General features: G+C 46.1%; 1 protein-coding gene across 2 annotated transcripts in view; it reads right to left on the minus strand.

The window, feature by feature from the left end:
- gpc5c (glypican 5c) overlaps nt 1-18,379 on the minus strand; it is an 87,339-nt gene that overhangs the window by 34,923 nt on the left and 34,037 nt on the right. Inside the window, exons 4-6 of one of the 2 annotated variants that reach the window (XM_079172696.1) lie at nt 16,623-16,786; nt 15,355-15,411; nt 14,575-14,697 (exon numbers count right to left, since the gene is read on the minus strand). In XM_079172696.1, the coding sequence (XP_079028822.1) occupies nt 14,575-14,697; nt 15,355-15,411; nt 16,623-16,786 (344 nt within the window). The remainder of the gene's footprint in view (nt 1-14,574; nt 14,698-15,354; nt 15,412-16,622; nt 16,787-18,379) is intronic. The other variant, XM_079172697.1, reaches the window with a different exon arrangement.

Raw genomic sequence — 18,379 nt, forward strand, 5'->3', positions numbered from 1 at the left:
ATCTGCAGGGCAGGCAAAGCTCTAAACAGTGTGCTTTTCTTTCTATGCTCTATTTCTTTCCCTCCCCTCCACCTAGCATTTTGTGTTGCAAAGTCCAACCGAGAGGCCATGTCTTCACTTCAAGACATCTCTCTTCTTCCCCTTGATTTCTGTGCCCACTACCGCACTCTCTCTTTGTTCTCGTTGCCGTCTTTTGTAACCCAGCTGGTAACCACATGAACACGCCGAGCGCCACCAGTAGCTGCAGTCACATGGAAGTCTCAGCAGTATACCTGAGCCATGCAGGCTTGGCTTCATTTTTACTCACGCTCTGTTCACAACAGCGCTGTGTTTTTCCCTCTCGCTGTCTGCCTCCTCCTATCTGTTGACTTCACCTCTTGTTCGTGCCAGCTGACAGCGTGGGGATTTGGAAAATAAAAAGTTCTATGGCCGGTATTGTCCCGGTGAGACAGCAACCTGCCGGATGATGAGAAACACTGAGAGACATTGTGGATAACGAGGCCGACTTTGAGAAAAGTTGTTTCAAGTTCAACTACTAGAACCCCCCCCCCCCCCCCCCCCCCCCAAAAAAAGGCTGGTAAATTTTTCTTTTGACTGTAGTTTCAGGCAATGAGACAAATTATTTGTCAAAAGAATTTGTGAAGCTCCCAGTTCCTCTTATTCTGTGGACGTGGCCGGTAGCCCAGTGGGCCCTCTGTCATGCTTCTTTGAAGCCTGGCAAGCTTCTGTATTGGATGATGAGTCAGACATGTAGGCAGAGTCAGGGAGGGTCGGAAATATAAAGCAGCACAGGCACAGCTGTGATGTTGGCAACTCCATAACAAGATCAAGAACTTGAGTCAGCTGCTGAAACCCAGCAAATCTCATCTCTCTTGTTTTGAAGTAGGTTGGAAGCTGTTTTGATGATTTCATCCTGACTAGCTGCTCCCTGGGTTTGGGAAGTGTCTGCATGACTAATCATGAGATGACATGAAACTCTTTAAACTTGTTTTGCCTACATAATCCTTCATCTTCGGTTCACCCGCCCTTGTCCTTCTCTAGAAGTGAATGCTGATGTCGATGATTGCCTCGAACTTACAGTATGTTACATAGAGCAGTGGTTCCCAACAATTTTGACCTTTGACCCCTTAAAACAAAGCAATTGTCTGCTTGCAACGCCTTGTTGCAGATTGCATACATCTACCAGTTGCAACCAGTTCAACCAAACAGTGCCTTTTCTTTCAAAGTAATTTGCAAAAAAAAAGTTGCAAATAAAAATTCTGAAAAAAAGCTGCTAAACTAATAACTCATTTTGTTTAGCCGTTGTTCTACTCTCACATCCTATCATATTGCGACCACTTTGGGGGTCCTGGCCCCCTAGGTTGGGAACCAACCACCTAGAGTAAGTGCAGTAAGTGCAGAAGACATTTCTCTTAACTCTTAATGATGGGGCTTCACGCTCAAACACAAACAGTCCACAGGCTGCATCCAACTCCGGTTACGCTAACGGCGGGGTTATGTCATTTCAGCTGAGATGAAACATTTTTGTCCGGGACGTTTGCATTAATGAATCTTCACAGTTTTTGTCTTGGACTTCACCTGAGGCGCGGCACCTGTGCTGAGCCGGCCGTATATCTGTCTTTGTGGCGCTGCAGAACCAGTGAAATATGGCTGTTTATGGCTGTGTGGTTGGGTTGGAATTACACACCACTGTGTTGGGCTCAACTGCTTTGCCGCTTCTTAAGAGGTCCCAGGGTGATTTTACCAAGACCAGGCTGGTTTATTGAGTGGCTGCACTGTAACGGCTATATGGTTGAAGGTATAACGGCTCAAATTACTCACGGCTATTACGCAGGGAAAGCCTGTCCTCTACAGTCCAATAAAATGTGTTACTGCACTTATGAATAGCTGCCTTCATGCAGTATGTTTGTTTTCTGTATCCTTTTTTTAATGCTATCAAATACACATATATGCTCAGGTCAAGTATCCAATCAATATCGCTCCTCCACCCTGTTTTTAATATGCCTATCAACTGCCAACGCATATCTCTTTCACTGAGCACTCCTGAGGGGAATATAGCTTTCATGCACAATCATTACATTCAGATTTCCTTTCATTTGTGTCATGCACATTTCCCTCTGTCTTACAGTGACCAGAGCGCCATGTGGTGAAGCAAAGCGGCCTGTCTGAATGTTTGCTTGTCTCTGTGTTTGTCAGCGCGGTGGCATGGTAGCTGATGGCTGGATGTGTGTCGTCAGCTTGTTCGGGGAGGGGGGGATGGAGATGAAAGCTGACCCCGGTGCCCTCTGGGCCAGTAGACCATGGCGTGGGTGAGAGTTGTGGCCCATTGCTAATAGCAGGCTGGAGCTCTCTTTAGAATTGGGATTTCCAAAATGCTCAGTGCCAAATTAATATAAAAACAAAAACTGCTGCTGAATTTCCAGAGGGAGATTTGGTTTTGGGTGCGCACCGCTGACCGAGGTAACATTTGCGCAAACAGTTTAAATTCAGAAGTTGTTTGTGGTAGGCAACAGGCCCAGCTGAAGGCTACCTCAACAAGCACTCTGTCTTGTGGGCTACGGCTCAGCCCAAGTCTGGTCCTGCCTTGGTATGCTCTCTAGGTCACTGTGACCTGGGCCGACGCTGAGGAGAGAGCAGGAACAGAGACCGAGCAAGAGGCAGGGCAGTGAGATTAAAGAGGGCCAAACAGAGATGGGAAAAAAATGATCTATGACTCGGCATAGTGATTAGCCTAGCATGCGAATACACTTACGGTTATAATCACATACTGTGATTACCTCATGGCCAGGAGGCGTTTGATACTCATCATCAGGGCTATAATTCTACTCGTCTATTTTCTATTTCCGTCTTCAGGCTGGGGCGATGTCTACAATATCTAGTTTGGCTCATCATTAGCCCATTATAGGCCTACACACAGCCACGCATGTTTCATTTCAATGCTACTCCAGGCTAATGAACAAGTATCGATTTATCTAACAATCATGGTAAAGAGCTGAATTAATTCAGTGTAAGTGACTCACTCTTGCCAACAAACTGCTCTTCCACCCGCTATCTTCCTTACATTCTCTCTCTCACACACACACATACACACACACACACACACACTCAAACACACACTCTCGCTCTCTTCTTCTCATCACTGCGGCGGTGTAAACAAATCCTGACATGAGCAAATCAAACGTTGCAGCACGGTGTAATGTATATACCCTCCTACTCTCTGTACAAAGCCACCAGATCCAAGACTGAGTTCTGCCTCCAAACACTGACATAATGATGAAGGGATAAGATACTTCCTCATGCAGGAAGAAAATCACAAACTATAAATGACTGTAATTGGACTACATTTCAGGATAGTACAAGGACAATACCTTCAGACTTGGTTGCTGGTCCGACGGGAGCAAAATATGCTTCCACACTGCGCCCGTGTGGCTAATACTGTGTACTGAAAAGCCATCGACATCGTCTTGAGTTTGAGAGCCATCAGGCGAATATACTTTGAACATCATAAGGTCATGTTAAGCTTGTATCTTAAGTGTAAGATATGGTTCTCATGGCTTACAGGGGAAATCTTTGTGATTAGTCTCCTGCAAAAACTTGACTGTTCAAACCGTCTAAATTAAGAAAGCCGAGATCACTAAACCTCCCTGATAATCTCAGTCTGTCACAATATCATTCAGGGGGTTTTGGCAGTTCCGTGCATCACTTGTAGCATTGCAACTAGTCGCAGTTGAGGACGCACTGACTTTTGACCAGTTAAACACATTTTTCAACAATTTGCTGAACATGGATGTAATTCACCTCAACTCAAATCAGTTCCCACTGGTGGGCCTCAGAGCGCCACCTGGTGAGCTGCTGAGGTACTGCCCAATGGGTAGAATTAAGAACACGTGTTTTAATAATTTACAAAGCTAGTTATTTGTAAAACCAAATCTACTGCAGAATAGAAATAATTAAAAGAAAAAAGTATAGTATTCAAAAAGCATAATTACAATGACCATCACATTTGAATATCACCACACCAATCATGACACATCCTCAGGTTTTACACTGTAAGCTAGCCACTGAAATTGTTCCTCACAACTTTAACGTTAAGCTAATTAAATCCACTTTCTTCATAGGAAGTGTGGGGACGCAGATACCCTCGCTCCCTCTCCACAACTACAAATCAATGTGACTACTTGGTTACATGAAAGTGAAACAGATTACGAAATGAAGAGCTTCTTTCTCTGGTGCTAGAAACAGACAGAGACACATACGACATGGCTATAGCGTTCAAAGCTTTATGTGCAAGCTTTAATAGGTGGCAGTTATATAGATTACAGCTGTAATTGGCCCGTGGTTTGCTTTGAGGACATTCCCAGGCCTGTCCCGACTGTGTCTGTCACTGGGTGTAACTGATCCCCACCTCTCTGTGTCGCCTGCTCCGATCTACCAGCAGACTTACTGCAGGCTGACTCAACAGACCACACAGACTTCTGGGAAAAGATCATGCGGCCCCATTAGATTGGCGGAACAAGAACAAGTCATGTCCGCCTTGCCCCACACCCGCAAATCACATGCAGGCAAGCATCATTTCCTGACAAAGACTCATGTGCATATGCTCCCCACACACTCACACGCCTCTATGAATTCCTCACAAACATGCACAAACAGCCTCCTCTGTGTTTGAATCCACAGATTTAACTACACAGGCGTATTTAAAAAAAGGTTAAATACAAATTTTAATATCCCAAGTTAGAAGAGGATGTGTTATTTTCTGCCACTCTGCAATAACCGTGGCTGACAGTGAATCCATTGCCAGAGCTGAATTTAATTAGAGGATGCAGCTGCCCTATGTATTAATTTAAATCTAGCGGTGGTTAATCCTTTCAGACCTAAGCCCAAAAGTGTCCGTCTTGGCCTACATATCATTTTTTAGCATAACTGCAGCTTTCAGTGTATGCAGATTAGCCAAATCTACAGCACCTACACATAACTTTAGCTTAAAGAAGTCAAGTTGGCAAGATTCTAGAAATAATTCACAGATTTCCATCCCACACCAGCACAAGATATAGAGTTTGCTCAACGCAAAACGGTGTGGCATCAATTTCACTTATTTGCACTCATTTCTCAAATCCATTTTGAAACCTCTTGTCTTGTGTAAATAGATGAAGCATAAACCTACTTCAATGCAACTTGTTCCCCAGTAGATGGCGGCATTAGCCAATTTCTACAAAGTTTCACCAACTGGTCGCTTTCAACTTTAGTGCCTGTTTGTTTTAGGGACAAAGGGGATAAGTGGTGTACGTAAGAGAAAGTGACAGAGAAGGGAAGACAGATGGGGACTGCCCCCCGACTGAAATGTGATTACAGAGACACTACAGAAGGGAGGAGGGAAATAGGAGAGAGGAAGAGAGCAAGAGAGATATTACAAGACCTAGAGCGTTGAAGCTACACCCCCCCCCCCCCCTTCCCCTTCCAGCCACATGCCCACATGCCGAGGAGGGCATGGATAACTGAGGTTAGAGGTCTGGGGGGAGCTGGAGGGGCAGTTGGTGTGTGGAAGGCAGACAAGGGCAGGCAGGGGCAGAGCCAAGAGAGTAAACTTTGCCCCGGAGCACAGACGGGTGGAGCAGACCGTGATCCTCTGGTGTGGTACGACCACCTGTTTGTCTGTCTGTCTGATCCGGGCCAGGATGGCGTGATCTAGTGCTTAGGGGCTGACAGCTCCAGTGTAAACTAAAACACCAGTCAAGCGGTTCACCGTGCATAAGACTAAATATACCGCTCGTCATGACATTGTGTGCTTCCACACAAATGTGTACGTTCTGGCTGGTTTGGGCATTTCACAGATTGACTTAGAGCAGAGTGTAAGAAGTGTATCGTAAACACGGACGAACGCGGAAAGAGGGAGGCGTGATGTCACATCTGGACTGCACTGTATATGCCGCCCGTGTAAGCAAAAGAGCACTCAAGTGCAAACAGTCCAGTTTCAACTCAAACATCGAGTACATTTGACTCGAGGCAACAAACATACACAGGCATCCACATACTCAGACATACCCGCACAGAGAGTAGAGAGGGCTTGCGAGGGTGTTGAGTGAGCGGGGTCAGGGGTCAGACTCTCTGCTGCTGCAAAGGGCACACACACACCCATCCTCTGCTAGGAACACATGCGCACTCTCAGACAGTCATGCAGTGCATCTATTATGCTTGTATTCAATCAGAATATCGGCATTCCCCCCCCCGAACACTCACGCACAAGTAGAAAATAGTCCCCAGGCGCTCAGTGAGATGGACATTTGAGAGCATATTGTAGATGGAGAGATATGGAGGCAGCTTAACTACAGCTACTTGACACCAGAATAACATATATAGGATTATAGACGGCAAGATTGTGCAAACTTCTGTTAAGGTTAAGGAAAGGAGAGAGTGACTGTATCGCAGGCAGAGAGAAGAAGGGCAAAGGTCAGCCATCCAAATGAAGTCAAGCAGATGGTTGCATTGACAAACGCATTGCCAAAATGGCTTTCTTGGCAGAAGTCCCAGTCATTAGTATCATGTTTTTTCGCGATCGGGCATATCTGTCAATCAGCCACGGATTGGAAACTGGACACATCATCACAAGTCTGGGGTTTTGGGTTAAGAGGCTCGGACCATAACTGAGCAAATGTGTCCCTAGAGTGCAGAGTCACTGACAGTGTCACTTTTTATAGATTAGCCCCTCCCTCCCTGGCATTTTATGCTCTTTACCCGTTCCAATACATTACAAAGCATTTGTAATTTTGCCAGGCCTCTCATCTAAAGGGATTATATACGGAGCTGGTGATAGTTTGAGGCTATAGAAAAGTCACATTCTTGTAGAACTACTTATGTTGGTGTCCTTGTCATCACCTCCAAGAAACGCCATCAACCATTTTTAGCTTCCCTGCTGTCATTTTCCCGTATTTTTTTTTTTAGCTGTAATTTCTGGTTCAAATCTGAAATTACATTTGTTTGACTCAAAAGCACTTTCCACATATGGAATACTGCTCTCCATTGCCTTCCCCGTACAAAACCACAACAATAAATCTCACAGTGAAACATTTCATAAACAGGTTATTGTCTTCATGAACTGTCCAAATAGGGTTTGTGCTTCTCTCTCTGTCACTCAAATACACACACACACACACTGCAAAATGCAAGCCTTCACATCCCATCAATGACTGGATTCTCATCTTGTATTTATCCGGTACCTTATATAATGTACACTCATGCTCTGTCAGTTCACCGACACTTCAGGAAACTACCTGTTGTGATGAGATGCTGAGCTGCTCTGGCCTCAAACACACAGGGGTACTTTCCCTCCGTTCTCCAGCTCTTCCGTGCGGAGGCCGCATTCCCAGCACCACTCAGGGGGCTCCAGTGAGCGAGCCACGACACCAAACCCACCCGGAATTCTAGGAACGTTTTCCCCGTGGTTTCAGGTTACCACACACACACTGAGCACAGATCACAGGCACACACACACACACACACCCTCCACAGTAGTGTACTGTACTTTTGTTGTTTGTACAGAGTTGGTCTCTCCTCCCGTGCCTGTCATTCATTTTCATTTTAAACTCACATACTTGTCCGCTGGGTCGGACAACAACTTGGACTCGAACGCTTAAAACTGGCAATTGGATTCAAACCAGACTTGTTTGGAATCTCACTCCGATGGTAAATACCACACACTGAAAACCTAAACTGGTACACACATTCACGCTGAAACTCTACAGGGAATCTTGCCGATGCTCGCCACGGGCCCCAAAGATTCTGACTTTTAGGTATACACATTGCATCGCACGAAAACTCGGACAAAAAGCTGCACTCAATCAAGCTCTAACTGACATTAGCAAAGTCTGCTGTATCCCCCAGGAAAAAGGATAACGCTGTCCCTAAAAATAGTCATTACAGAGAGAGGTTCAGCCTCTGAAAGTCAGGCATGATCATGCTGTGTGGGCGTTGATGTGTCTTGGGTGTGTGAATGTGTTGGGGTGTAGAGTGTGGCACACAGAAATACATGATGGTCTATGAGGCCATAATCCCGTGTCACCGCGGCTATAGTATGATGGATCAAAACCCAGGTTTGAAAGTGGCTTTCCTCTTCCTTTGAAGAGTGTTGAAATGCACACCGAACTGACTGAGTCAGTAAGTGTGTATTTGTGATATTTGTGTTAAAAGTCAGATTTATGAAGCCTTTCTCACACCGTGGGATGTTTAACCTGAGAACCACATTTCTTCTTTGTGTTGACAATTCACAACTGCAGCAAGAGGCAAATGTGTGGTTTCCTTTTGTCAGGCACATTGAATCAAATTCCCCCTCTTAGAAATTACAATCACAAGAGATTTGATGTATATTGCAACCTCATTTTGTATGTTTATAAAAACAAAGAAGCAGAAATTAAACTGAAAGTCGGAAATAGGAACCAGACTGTTGACACAGGCAGAGACAGCTCCAGCATTACGACACCGTGATAAGCAGCGCGGAGCGTGTGCCGAGCACTTTCGTTGCATAGCTGTGGTGTCTCTAAAGAGCAATTTTATGACACAAGATAAAAAACTGTCTCTAAAATCTAGGGTTTCGTCCTGGAAGGCCTCATCGTCGACTGTTCTGTTCCACACGTAATATTTCTGGCGGTGTGGCGTTCATGTGCGCTGTTGCGTGTAATCAGTGGTGCCGGCATCATTTGGGGTTTTGTCCTTTGTTCGCTTGCGCGGTGCGTCAGAAATTCGTGTCAAACTAAAATACAAAAAGTGCTCGAGAGGCAAACACAAACCTCCCGAACGCACGCGGACCACACCGACCGCTATTGGCTGCCACCCAGACACGCAAACAGTGAGGACTTCAAACAGGCTCATAGAGGCAATTAAGTCCCAAAGACAGAGGGCTCTCCTAAAGCCACTGCTTCCTGCTGCCACTGACCTACATCCCTCATCCATCAGTGCATCTCTCCTTCTACCCATTGTTTTCACATCCACACTTCCTTTCCCCCTCCCCAGCACGTCCATCCCTCTCTTTCTCGTCCTCCTCTCCTGCTATGAGTTTGATGCCTTGCCAGTGGGCAAGCGCAGAGGTTAGTGGGTGCACTTTGTCTACCTCGCCCAGTAGGAACTGCTCCAGTAAAACATGCCGGTCTATTGTGGCATTTTAATTATATTAGCTCAACCCACTCCACCGGCTGGACACACAACAGAAGGGGGAGGCAGTAAAACCGTGTCTCTTCTGTAAAAGTGACGAGGACGAGACTGAAAGGAGTTGGAAGGACATTGCCCAAACATACAATGAGGCACAAGGCCCACCGTAAAACTTAAACTTGAGGAGGCCGAAACACATAAACACGCTTCACTCAGAGGCACGTTGAGGTCCCACGTTGGCTTGGATTGTATAATGAGGCCAAGAAAATCCCCCCCCCCCCCCCCCCCCCCCCCCCCCCATATTCTCGTGTGCACAGCAACAGATCTATAAAAACCATAACTCCAAACTCTGGCAATCCAGAGACAGAATAAATAACGCACAGTTACTGCAATATGATCACTGTTGTTTTCTTTTTCTCTCACTTGCGCACACACACACACACACACACAACACAAGGATGCAGGCCCAAAGAGAGACAAGTCTAAGCAATGTAGTAATGTAGAGCGGGTCATGCCGAGGTCCCAGGCATCAGCCCAGGGTTATGGGAAAGGGATGGGCCACCGAATCGGAGCTAAGGAGAGATAGGGAAAAAAAGGGATTGTGGGAGGGAGAGAGGAAGGACTGAGAGGTCTGACGCAGACGCCAAATGCAAATGGCAGAGGTGAAAGGGTAGGTTGAAGCAGGAGGAAAAAAGGATATGAAGTCAGTGCATGTATTTCAACACCCCATTATTTGTCAACTGTTCTCATGACTCCACTGTGCCACCACTCCATCATGTCTCTCCTAATGTCTACATGGAAAAAAAGAATACACAGACTTGTACACACTGTGACTTCTGCCCATAGACGTGCATACGCAGCACACGCAGGCTCTGAGCAGGGAATGTCCTTCCTCTGCATAGTAATTAATTTATTGCCCCCCTCTGCTGGAGTTTCATTATCCAATTCCTTTTTCGTTTTTTTCCGAACTGAGCTCCTCTGACCCAAGAGACCAACACGGAGACGGCAGCGAAGGGGAAAAAGGAAATAAAACTCTGACTTGATGGGACTGGAAGAAGGAGAGAAAGTGAGAAAGAGTGAGAGGGGTGAGGGCCTTGCCCGGCGCAGCGCTCTCCCTGCTTCTCCCTGCTTCTCCCTGCTTCTCCCTGCAATAACACAATGGATTCCAGATGTCAAAATGATAAACAAACAGATTGTCATAACCCTATAAAAATGCAAGGCATTCAGAAGCACTCACACTGCCATATTGTCTGTCGGTCCATCCCCCTTGAGCCAATCCAAAACTTAACAATCATCCCTGAAGTATAGTGATGAGTTATGAGTTCTCCTTTTCTGACTGGAGAACGCACACACACATCTGCACATGCCCTACACGCTGGCGTGTGCTTACACCCGCAGCATTATGATCTCTGACTTACTTGGCTGGAGGAAGATTGTTTCTTTCCCTCTCTGCAGACTGTACACTCTGCCTATATATGCTGTGTGAATCATCTCAAAACAAAGTGAATCCCAAAAGAGTTTGTGGGTCAGAGAAATGCTGATGCAGCGTCAAAGTCGAAATCTAAGTCATTTCCGAACACATGCAGTGTATGCAGAGTTAGGCGGTTCAAACCGGCCAAGTGGCCGTGGATGTGCCCGGATGCGTCTGTGCCATCTAAATCTATAGCTGGCACACCCAGCAGTATCATAATGCATGAGTAGCAGAACCTTCCATGAGCGCCGGCCAAACAGTCAACTACACGTTTAAGTCCAGCCAGCTACTTTATTACGTTCAATTTTTGATCTAATAAAGTTGCTTTCATCCGTTGCATTTCGCTTTGCGTGTACATTTTTCGATTCACGAGCCTCACCTTCAAAACATGCAAGCATGATGATAGAGATCTGTCTGTATCAGTACCGCCCCCACATGCTCTGTAGAAATGTGTGTGTGAGAGGTTGTGTCCTGTCGAGTAGCATGCGGAGACTCGTCTTTAGTTTTTGACAAATATTAGCAAAATGACTGATGACGAAACACTGTGAGGATTGCATTGATTGCACAGACAGAGGACATCTTCTGAAAGTGTCCATTCTTAATTACAAAAGTTATAATCATCCAGGAATAGGCATGGTTTTAAATATGAATAACTATTTAAAAACATTGTGGGCTAAAACGCACAAGAAGCCTAATTCTCCTTTTCAAAAAATCTTTGCAAAATTGTGCACTTACAGCAGGTGTGAATACTTTATACTTGAAAACTATCTGGATTTGCAATGTTACCCTCGATTCACCATCCATACCCAATTATTTTGGGTTCGTTTATGTCTGGGAGGAATTTAACAAGAACTTGTTGTCTAATTAAACCCTCATTGAAGTTACCTCCTCATGTGTTTTCAGTCAAGGGACTAATAAAGTCCTTATGATGCCATAACTTCGGCTATACAGCCTGCAGCAAGTGTGTGTGTCGAAAAAGAGAACAGTGATGGTAATTACAGTGGAATGATAACAGTGTAGAAAGATGCAATGAATTACCAACGTTTGTGATAAGACCATTACAATAGCTGTCCAATAACCTAATCTAAATGAAGAACGCGGGTCATTTTGATTGATCTTATCTTTCCGGAAAAGATGGTGCAAAGTATTCACACATGTGACGCTGCAAATGTTCAGAGATGTTTGAACGCATGCCAACACGCATTTTTAGTCGCAAGTACAACTGTTTGCCCCTCGCTCGCCCCTCATGTCATCAGACGCTGAATGAAGAGAGGAAGGGAATTTCAATCCCCAATGCCTTTCATGTACTTTGAAGTATTACAACACACAAGGGTGGGTGTGTGTGTGTGTATGTTTGTGTGTGTGTTCTCACATGTGGACGTGTGCACCCTTGCCTGAGCGCTGTATGATTGTGTCTGAACGAATAAGCTCTCCAGCTGTTGAATAGCATATGGATCCTGTGTGGATTGACATGTGAGTGTGTTTTGCCTTTGTGTGTCTATGTGGTCCTGTGTGTGGGGAAAACCCACAGAGCCCTCAGAGGCTTTGTGTGCCCACCACACAGGAAGTCAGACGATGACGCGCGCTGACGCCAGAGCAGCTGAGCATGTTCCGACGATACTATTGGTGTCTTCTTCACACGCTTTGTTCTCATCGCTCGTCATATTTTTCTCACCATCCACCCTTCTCTCATCTGCTGTGCTGCTCTCGAGCAACTTTTCCCAGGCATGGTGCGGTCAGTGGCAGTAGCAGCGGCGGCGATGTCCAAGTCTTTCCCATGCAGCCTCATAGGAGGGTCTTTGTTCCCCCTCCAGGCTTTGGGGGTCCCCACGGCAGGGCTGTGCCCCACTCCGCTGACTCCACAATGGGTCTTTATGCTGCCAAGGCCCTCCACCCCCACATCACTCTATCATGCTATGCTTCCCTCATCAGGGGCACAGGGAGGCACAAGGGGCACCACGGCACCAAAGCGCCTTCCCTTTTCATGCCCTGTCCGGTCCCTCTCTCTCTCTCTCTCTCTCTCTCTCTCTCTCTCTCTCTCTCTCTCTCTCTCTCTTGAATACATGCCAGCAGAGTCAGATACAGTGTAAGAGGTTTGCTGAATATCCGAGCGGTTTATGAGTGGTGCCAAATGTCTCAGTCGGGTACTCTTTTCTCATTCAGCCGAAGAACACTTGACACCACAAGCAAAGGCCTGGCTCTCACCAAGGGAGTGTGTGATAACACACCGTTACAACCCATTAGCACTGTCGAAAAAGTGGCACACACTCACTTACACACAAACAGGGTGCAGAAATAAAGAACTGCTTTTTGAAAACCGACAAAGAAGCCGTATCTCGACAAGACTGGAGATTTCTTGTGTTCTAGGGCGCTGACTGGTTGCCTCGCCCTCCGTTTACTAGCCCACATGCTCCCGATCATGGACCTAGCACACACGGGCTGGCTGCCTACTGTACTTTGTGTGCTGACACAATGCGACAGGCCCCTGATGAATGCGTGTTCTGCTCAACATGTCTCAGTGCGCTGGCAGATCCTCTGCAGTGATGAAGGGAAGGAGAGTACCGAGCCAGGACATGAAGAGAAGAGAAGAACATTCTGAAAGCTAACTGCTTCTAAGCTAATTAAAGCCTAACTTATTCATGAACATTGCTTTTGCCAACCACTGAGTTTAATCAAAGGGTCTTTTTTTTTCGGAATCAGAGACATCTGTTCATGTGCCTAATGTTTTCCCATGTACTCACGTAAAGCATAATGTATGGCTTAATCAAGCAAAACGGACACGGGCCAAAGGATCTGACAAACTCTCAGGGCGGATCGCGGGGAAAAAGGCATCCCCGGATCCTCCGTTTTTTCCTCTGAAAGGGCCAATGCCGGCAGTGCCAAGAGCTGAGGTTGCCATGGTAACGGGAGCCACTTTAGGGCCACCGCAGGAGAAGGAGAGCATAACCTTGTCATAATTGTGGACCGAGCTTCTTGGAGGGTTTAAGAAACGGATCCAGCAGGGGGAATCAGTTACAGACTCGCATTGGCTCAGTCATCTGCATCAATTCTCTGTTCTTCTCATGCGGACTGAGAAAGCACAGAACCATAACCACACACACACACACACACACACACACAGAGACAGACAGAGACAGAGAGTAAGTACTGCAGTCTCTGAGAGATGCACCCAAAACCATAAGCAAGAAAAGAGTTCTAGGGCCACACCTATAAATCAGCACAACATAAAAAACCTCATGAACATGAGAAAGAGAATGGAGTGGGAAAAGGGAGAAAGGCACAGATAGCAGCTCATCAACATAATACACAGGAGAGTGTAGCAACTATTTGTTCTGCCTGCATTCACTCAATGTGGAGATGGATTTAATGGCTTCCTTATTTCCCCATTGATTAACAACAGCCAGCCACACTGGCTCACAGACTGACATTATCTAACACAAGCACACAAACAAATATGCAGAGGGTTTGTTACTTTTTTCAGAAATCTGAATGTATTAATAACTTGTACTTTTCCAAGCAAGGTATTCGAGTAAATCAATATCGTGGGGAATCTGGATGACCCGTTTGAAAGGATGCATACAAGTCAGCGTCTCCTCATTTAGAGAAAATGAAAGTTCGCAAGTGCTGCCAAAAGAAATGTTTTTATGCAACAACTGGCCATGGCAAAGTAACAAGACACAAAAAGTTGCCTCATCCCAAAGAATAAACTGCTGTCACTGCAGCGCAAGTCGAAATACCAAAATCAATCTTCGCTGGTCTTTTTAAAGCTGAAAAGAAAATCGATTTCGGACGTACAAGTCAATAAAGAGCCAGCTGAAGAAAAAATCCAAAGTGAGTAAAAGGAAGTTACATCAGTAATGTGATTGCCCAGGAGAGAATGATCTTTGTGTGTCAAGTATTTACTTTCCACAATCTCAAGTTTACGGTGAATGGAGGGGTTAAAGGACTGCACACTTTACTCTTACCTCTCCACCACGTCGTCTCCACTCCAGCACATGGAGTCGTCCACTACGTTCTCCCCTTCGCACAGCATCTCTGGCAGCGCGGCAAAGAAAGACTTGTAGCGCTGCAGGTACATCAAGAACTCCCTAAGGGAAAAAAAGACACAGAGCGATTTTAAAACAGGCCACAAGTCAGATTAGAAATATACTGAGAAAGAGATAGAAATACAATATCTATATATATACAATATAAATGTGTTGTGTGATTGTGGCCTCGAATTTGGTGTGGTTGCTGGACACGCTACTCGGTACTTTGGTACCATACCACCAACCGTATCTGCATTCCATTCAACAATACATTCATGTGATAAATACACGTGGCGATATTGATGGCGGCAGAAAAATGAGCGGCTTTGAATGTGACCACTTCCCTGTGTCAGCACATTTTTCTCGATTATGCTGTGCCGTACAGTGCTCGCTTCATCGGATCCGCTGACACATGTTGTCGATATAAACGCTGTCATCGCCAGCAAAACAATGACATAACATTGATGCCACCCATGAAGCAGAGCAAAAATCGCGGGGGGGGGGTCATGGGAGGTCATGTGCTGAGTCAGGAGACCGTGTTCGAGAACCACAGGCGACATGAACGCGGATTGGTTTTTGTGAGACATGAAAAATGTATCGGTCGCCCAAAAGACAATCAACAGTGATGAAATGTGACAGGTATGTATGCGAGTCCCAATATGAGAGAGTGTGTGTGAGAGAGGGAGAGAGTAATACGTCCCCCGGGTTCATGCTTACCTAGAGAGTGTTCTCAGACTATGTTTATTGTTCTTGGAGGGTTTCAGGGGGAACGAGCTGGGAATGATGGGAGTTGGAGTCCAGGGGAGATTGTTGCAAGCAAGGAGGATGCGGGGACATGAAAGGTGGGGCGTGAGAGAAGGACAAAAAGAAACAAAAGGATGACAAGACAAGACACATGGGGAGGAGGGAGAAAAAGATAGTCAGTCGACCCTGGAAGAGAGTTATTAATCATGCACATGCAGAGACTAGCCACACCACTCATGAATCAATAACCCTTTCTCCCCACACCGCACCAACAATGAAACAGATATACTGTAGGTATGTAATGTATATGTTAAGTCAATAAACAAACACCCAAGCAAACATCTGCACATGTGCAAACACAGTTACATATTCAAAAGGGGCGCCAAAGAAAGTTCTGCTGAGCTCCTACATTCACATTTTTCCCCATTAAAGCGAAATATAAATGTTGCTTTACTGTGTCACGTTTCATATTTTTCAGCGGCACAATGTTCTCCCTTTACTACGGCGGGTGCCGCCGCGTCTCTGAAGTGGCCAGCGCTATCATGTGCTCTGGTCAGGGCTGGCAGCAGGCTCGGGGAGCTGTATTGTGTTGCCATGAATGGTGGTGGCAGTGCCAGGCCAGACCTGTCAGCTATGGCTGGCATCAGCGCAGTGATTCATGGTTTGGGGCAAGGTCAGGCAGGCAACGCTGCGGGTGTGTGTGTGTGTGTGTTTTCGTCTGTGGTGCTATTTAAGCTCAGGCCCTGCTGGTGTGCGGAGTTGGTGGTATGGCCGTCTGGGTAAACAGGAAATTGTTGGTCCGTCGCGATTAAGCTCCCCCACACCTCCCTCTCTCCTGGCACATCAGTGCCAGCTGCTGTGGGCACAGAATGGCTGCCTCAGAGGCCAGGTGGAGGGCATGGACTTTAGTGCCAGGCATTACATTTACATACTATGTGTGCGTGGGTGTGTGTTGGGCCCAATTAACCATATGAAGAAAAGAGAAGTGATGGCAGCTGTGAACAGAACAAACAATGGCCAACAACCCCAGGCTCTGTCATACAGACCTGACCAGTGTTCATTTCATTTAAATTGACTTTTCATCCAGCAGACCATTTAGCAGTCTAACTCATTTAACAAGCACAAATAAATCTGCAGCCGAAAAACAATTAGCATTTTGCCATTCTGATTTACAACAGGCGACATCAAACTTTGGAAAGTGACTGAATATAATCCTCATTCAGTTCAATGCTTTGTCTTACCTCCTCAAGTGGGCCAACTGCCCCAGCCACTGCTCTGGTAGAGGTTGGGACGGGGCAGCAGATGGAGGAAGAGAGGAGGAGGTCACGGTCGAGGTTGTGACCTCTGGGCTGGTGGGTTGCATGCTTGTAGTCTCCCTGGTAGACAGGCCACACACCTTGTCCACCTGTGGGGAGGATAGAGCAAACAGACACACACCTGTTGAGCTCAGGAAAACATATAACAGCAGGGGTGGAGCTGCAGGGGGACTTCCATAAAACCACCAATTGACACCTGCGCAGTTGAAAGCATATAAACTAAAATAAGTTATTCAAAGTAACCACATTTTTAGTTTTTTTTGCCTCTCCAGAGTGATGATGTTATCAATTTGAAATGAGGAATGACTGCACTGCAGTTGAATGCTTGTGGGTTGAAGAGAGGCGAAAAGAATTATGGGGCAGAGAGAAGTTGGGAGTTTAACAGCACAACATGGGAAAATGGTGGGCGTGACGTGAAGCGAGGGGACGTGATGAAAGAAAATGCCGTGATGAGTGAGTTATGGCCGTGGAGGGCTGACAGTGAATGTAAAACATTCCACTACCTCATGGAGGTGAGCGTGCGCACGGTTGGCAGCGATGGCCAGTGTCTCCGGTGGCTATTAAAGCCAGCAGCGGTGACAGCGGGGTCACGGGAATGAAGGGGGCATGTGCTTGAAAACCAAGAGATGTAAAATCGATGACATCTCATTGGCTTAAAAGCCTGCGGCCGGTGTTATTAAGTGGTCCTCAATTAGCCAGAGAGACGGAGCGTAATGGCTCTTGTACGTACACACCGGACTGAGTACAGGACTAAGTGATATTTAGCAGCACCACTTATCCATCACTGATTCAGAAAAGGAATCCGTACAGTAAGACGCAGCGAGAATTAGTAGTGATTTTTTTCATACGTACTGTACAGTGTGCACAAGAACAGATGGATGGCCATATTGCTTCCTTGACTAAGAATACTTTTAATAATTCACTGTTTTGAGCTGTTTTCTATAAAATCGCATTTTTATAGTGCAATTTTCAAGTCTTTTGTAGGTACGCAGAACAGAGTGCATACAGCAAGTGACAATAAACAAAAGAGCAGGAATTGGTCGGGCTACAGACAGTCTATACAAACCTATTAAGCAATACAGTGGTCGACTCGGGATGCTAATCCTGCTGATCTGTGCTGCACATCCCCTACTAGCAAACACCTCAAAGCAATTATGTAAACTTACCTCACACAGCAATGCGAGTGTTAAGGGCAGACCGTGTGGGGGGGGGGGCAAAAACAATGGAATGCACAAACAGATAGAAAAACTTAATTTGGGCAGGAACTGGCAAGCATCTGTGTTTAAATGGTTGTCTGAAGGAGTGTGTCTGTCCACATGCTGGGAAGAGTTTGGATAAGCAAGTCTGGAAGCAGCTGAAATATGTGTTAACGGTCACAAAATGTGTCTTGCCAGCGTGCTAAAAATACACTTTCCCTCCGGGGGTGAGGCAGGTCAGCTATCTTGTGGGCCTTATAGATGGGAGTTTAAATGGAGGTTTTCACATAGCAGGCAGCTATTCCCGGGGCAGTGGAATTGTCAATGGATCAGGAGGCGCTTTCATAACCAGCAGCATAACCACGTCACCTGAACATTTTTCATCTTCGTTGCACTCTTCACTTTCTGGCCTTTCTCTCACCACATTCTCAGTCCTAAATTCTCTCTGAAGGCAGACGTTGGGCACGGAGAAGGTTGTTTTATTGC

The sequence above is a fragment of the Pholis gunnellus genome (assembly GCF_910591455.1).
Source record: "Pholis gunnellus genome assembly, chromosome: 14".
In the NCBI taxonomy this organism is placed as follows: Eukaryota; Metazoa; Chordata; class Actinopteri; order Perciformes; family Pholidae; genus Pholis; species Pholis gunnellus.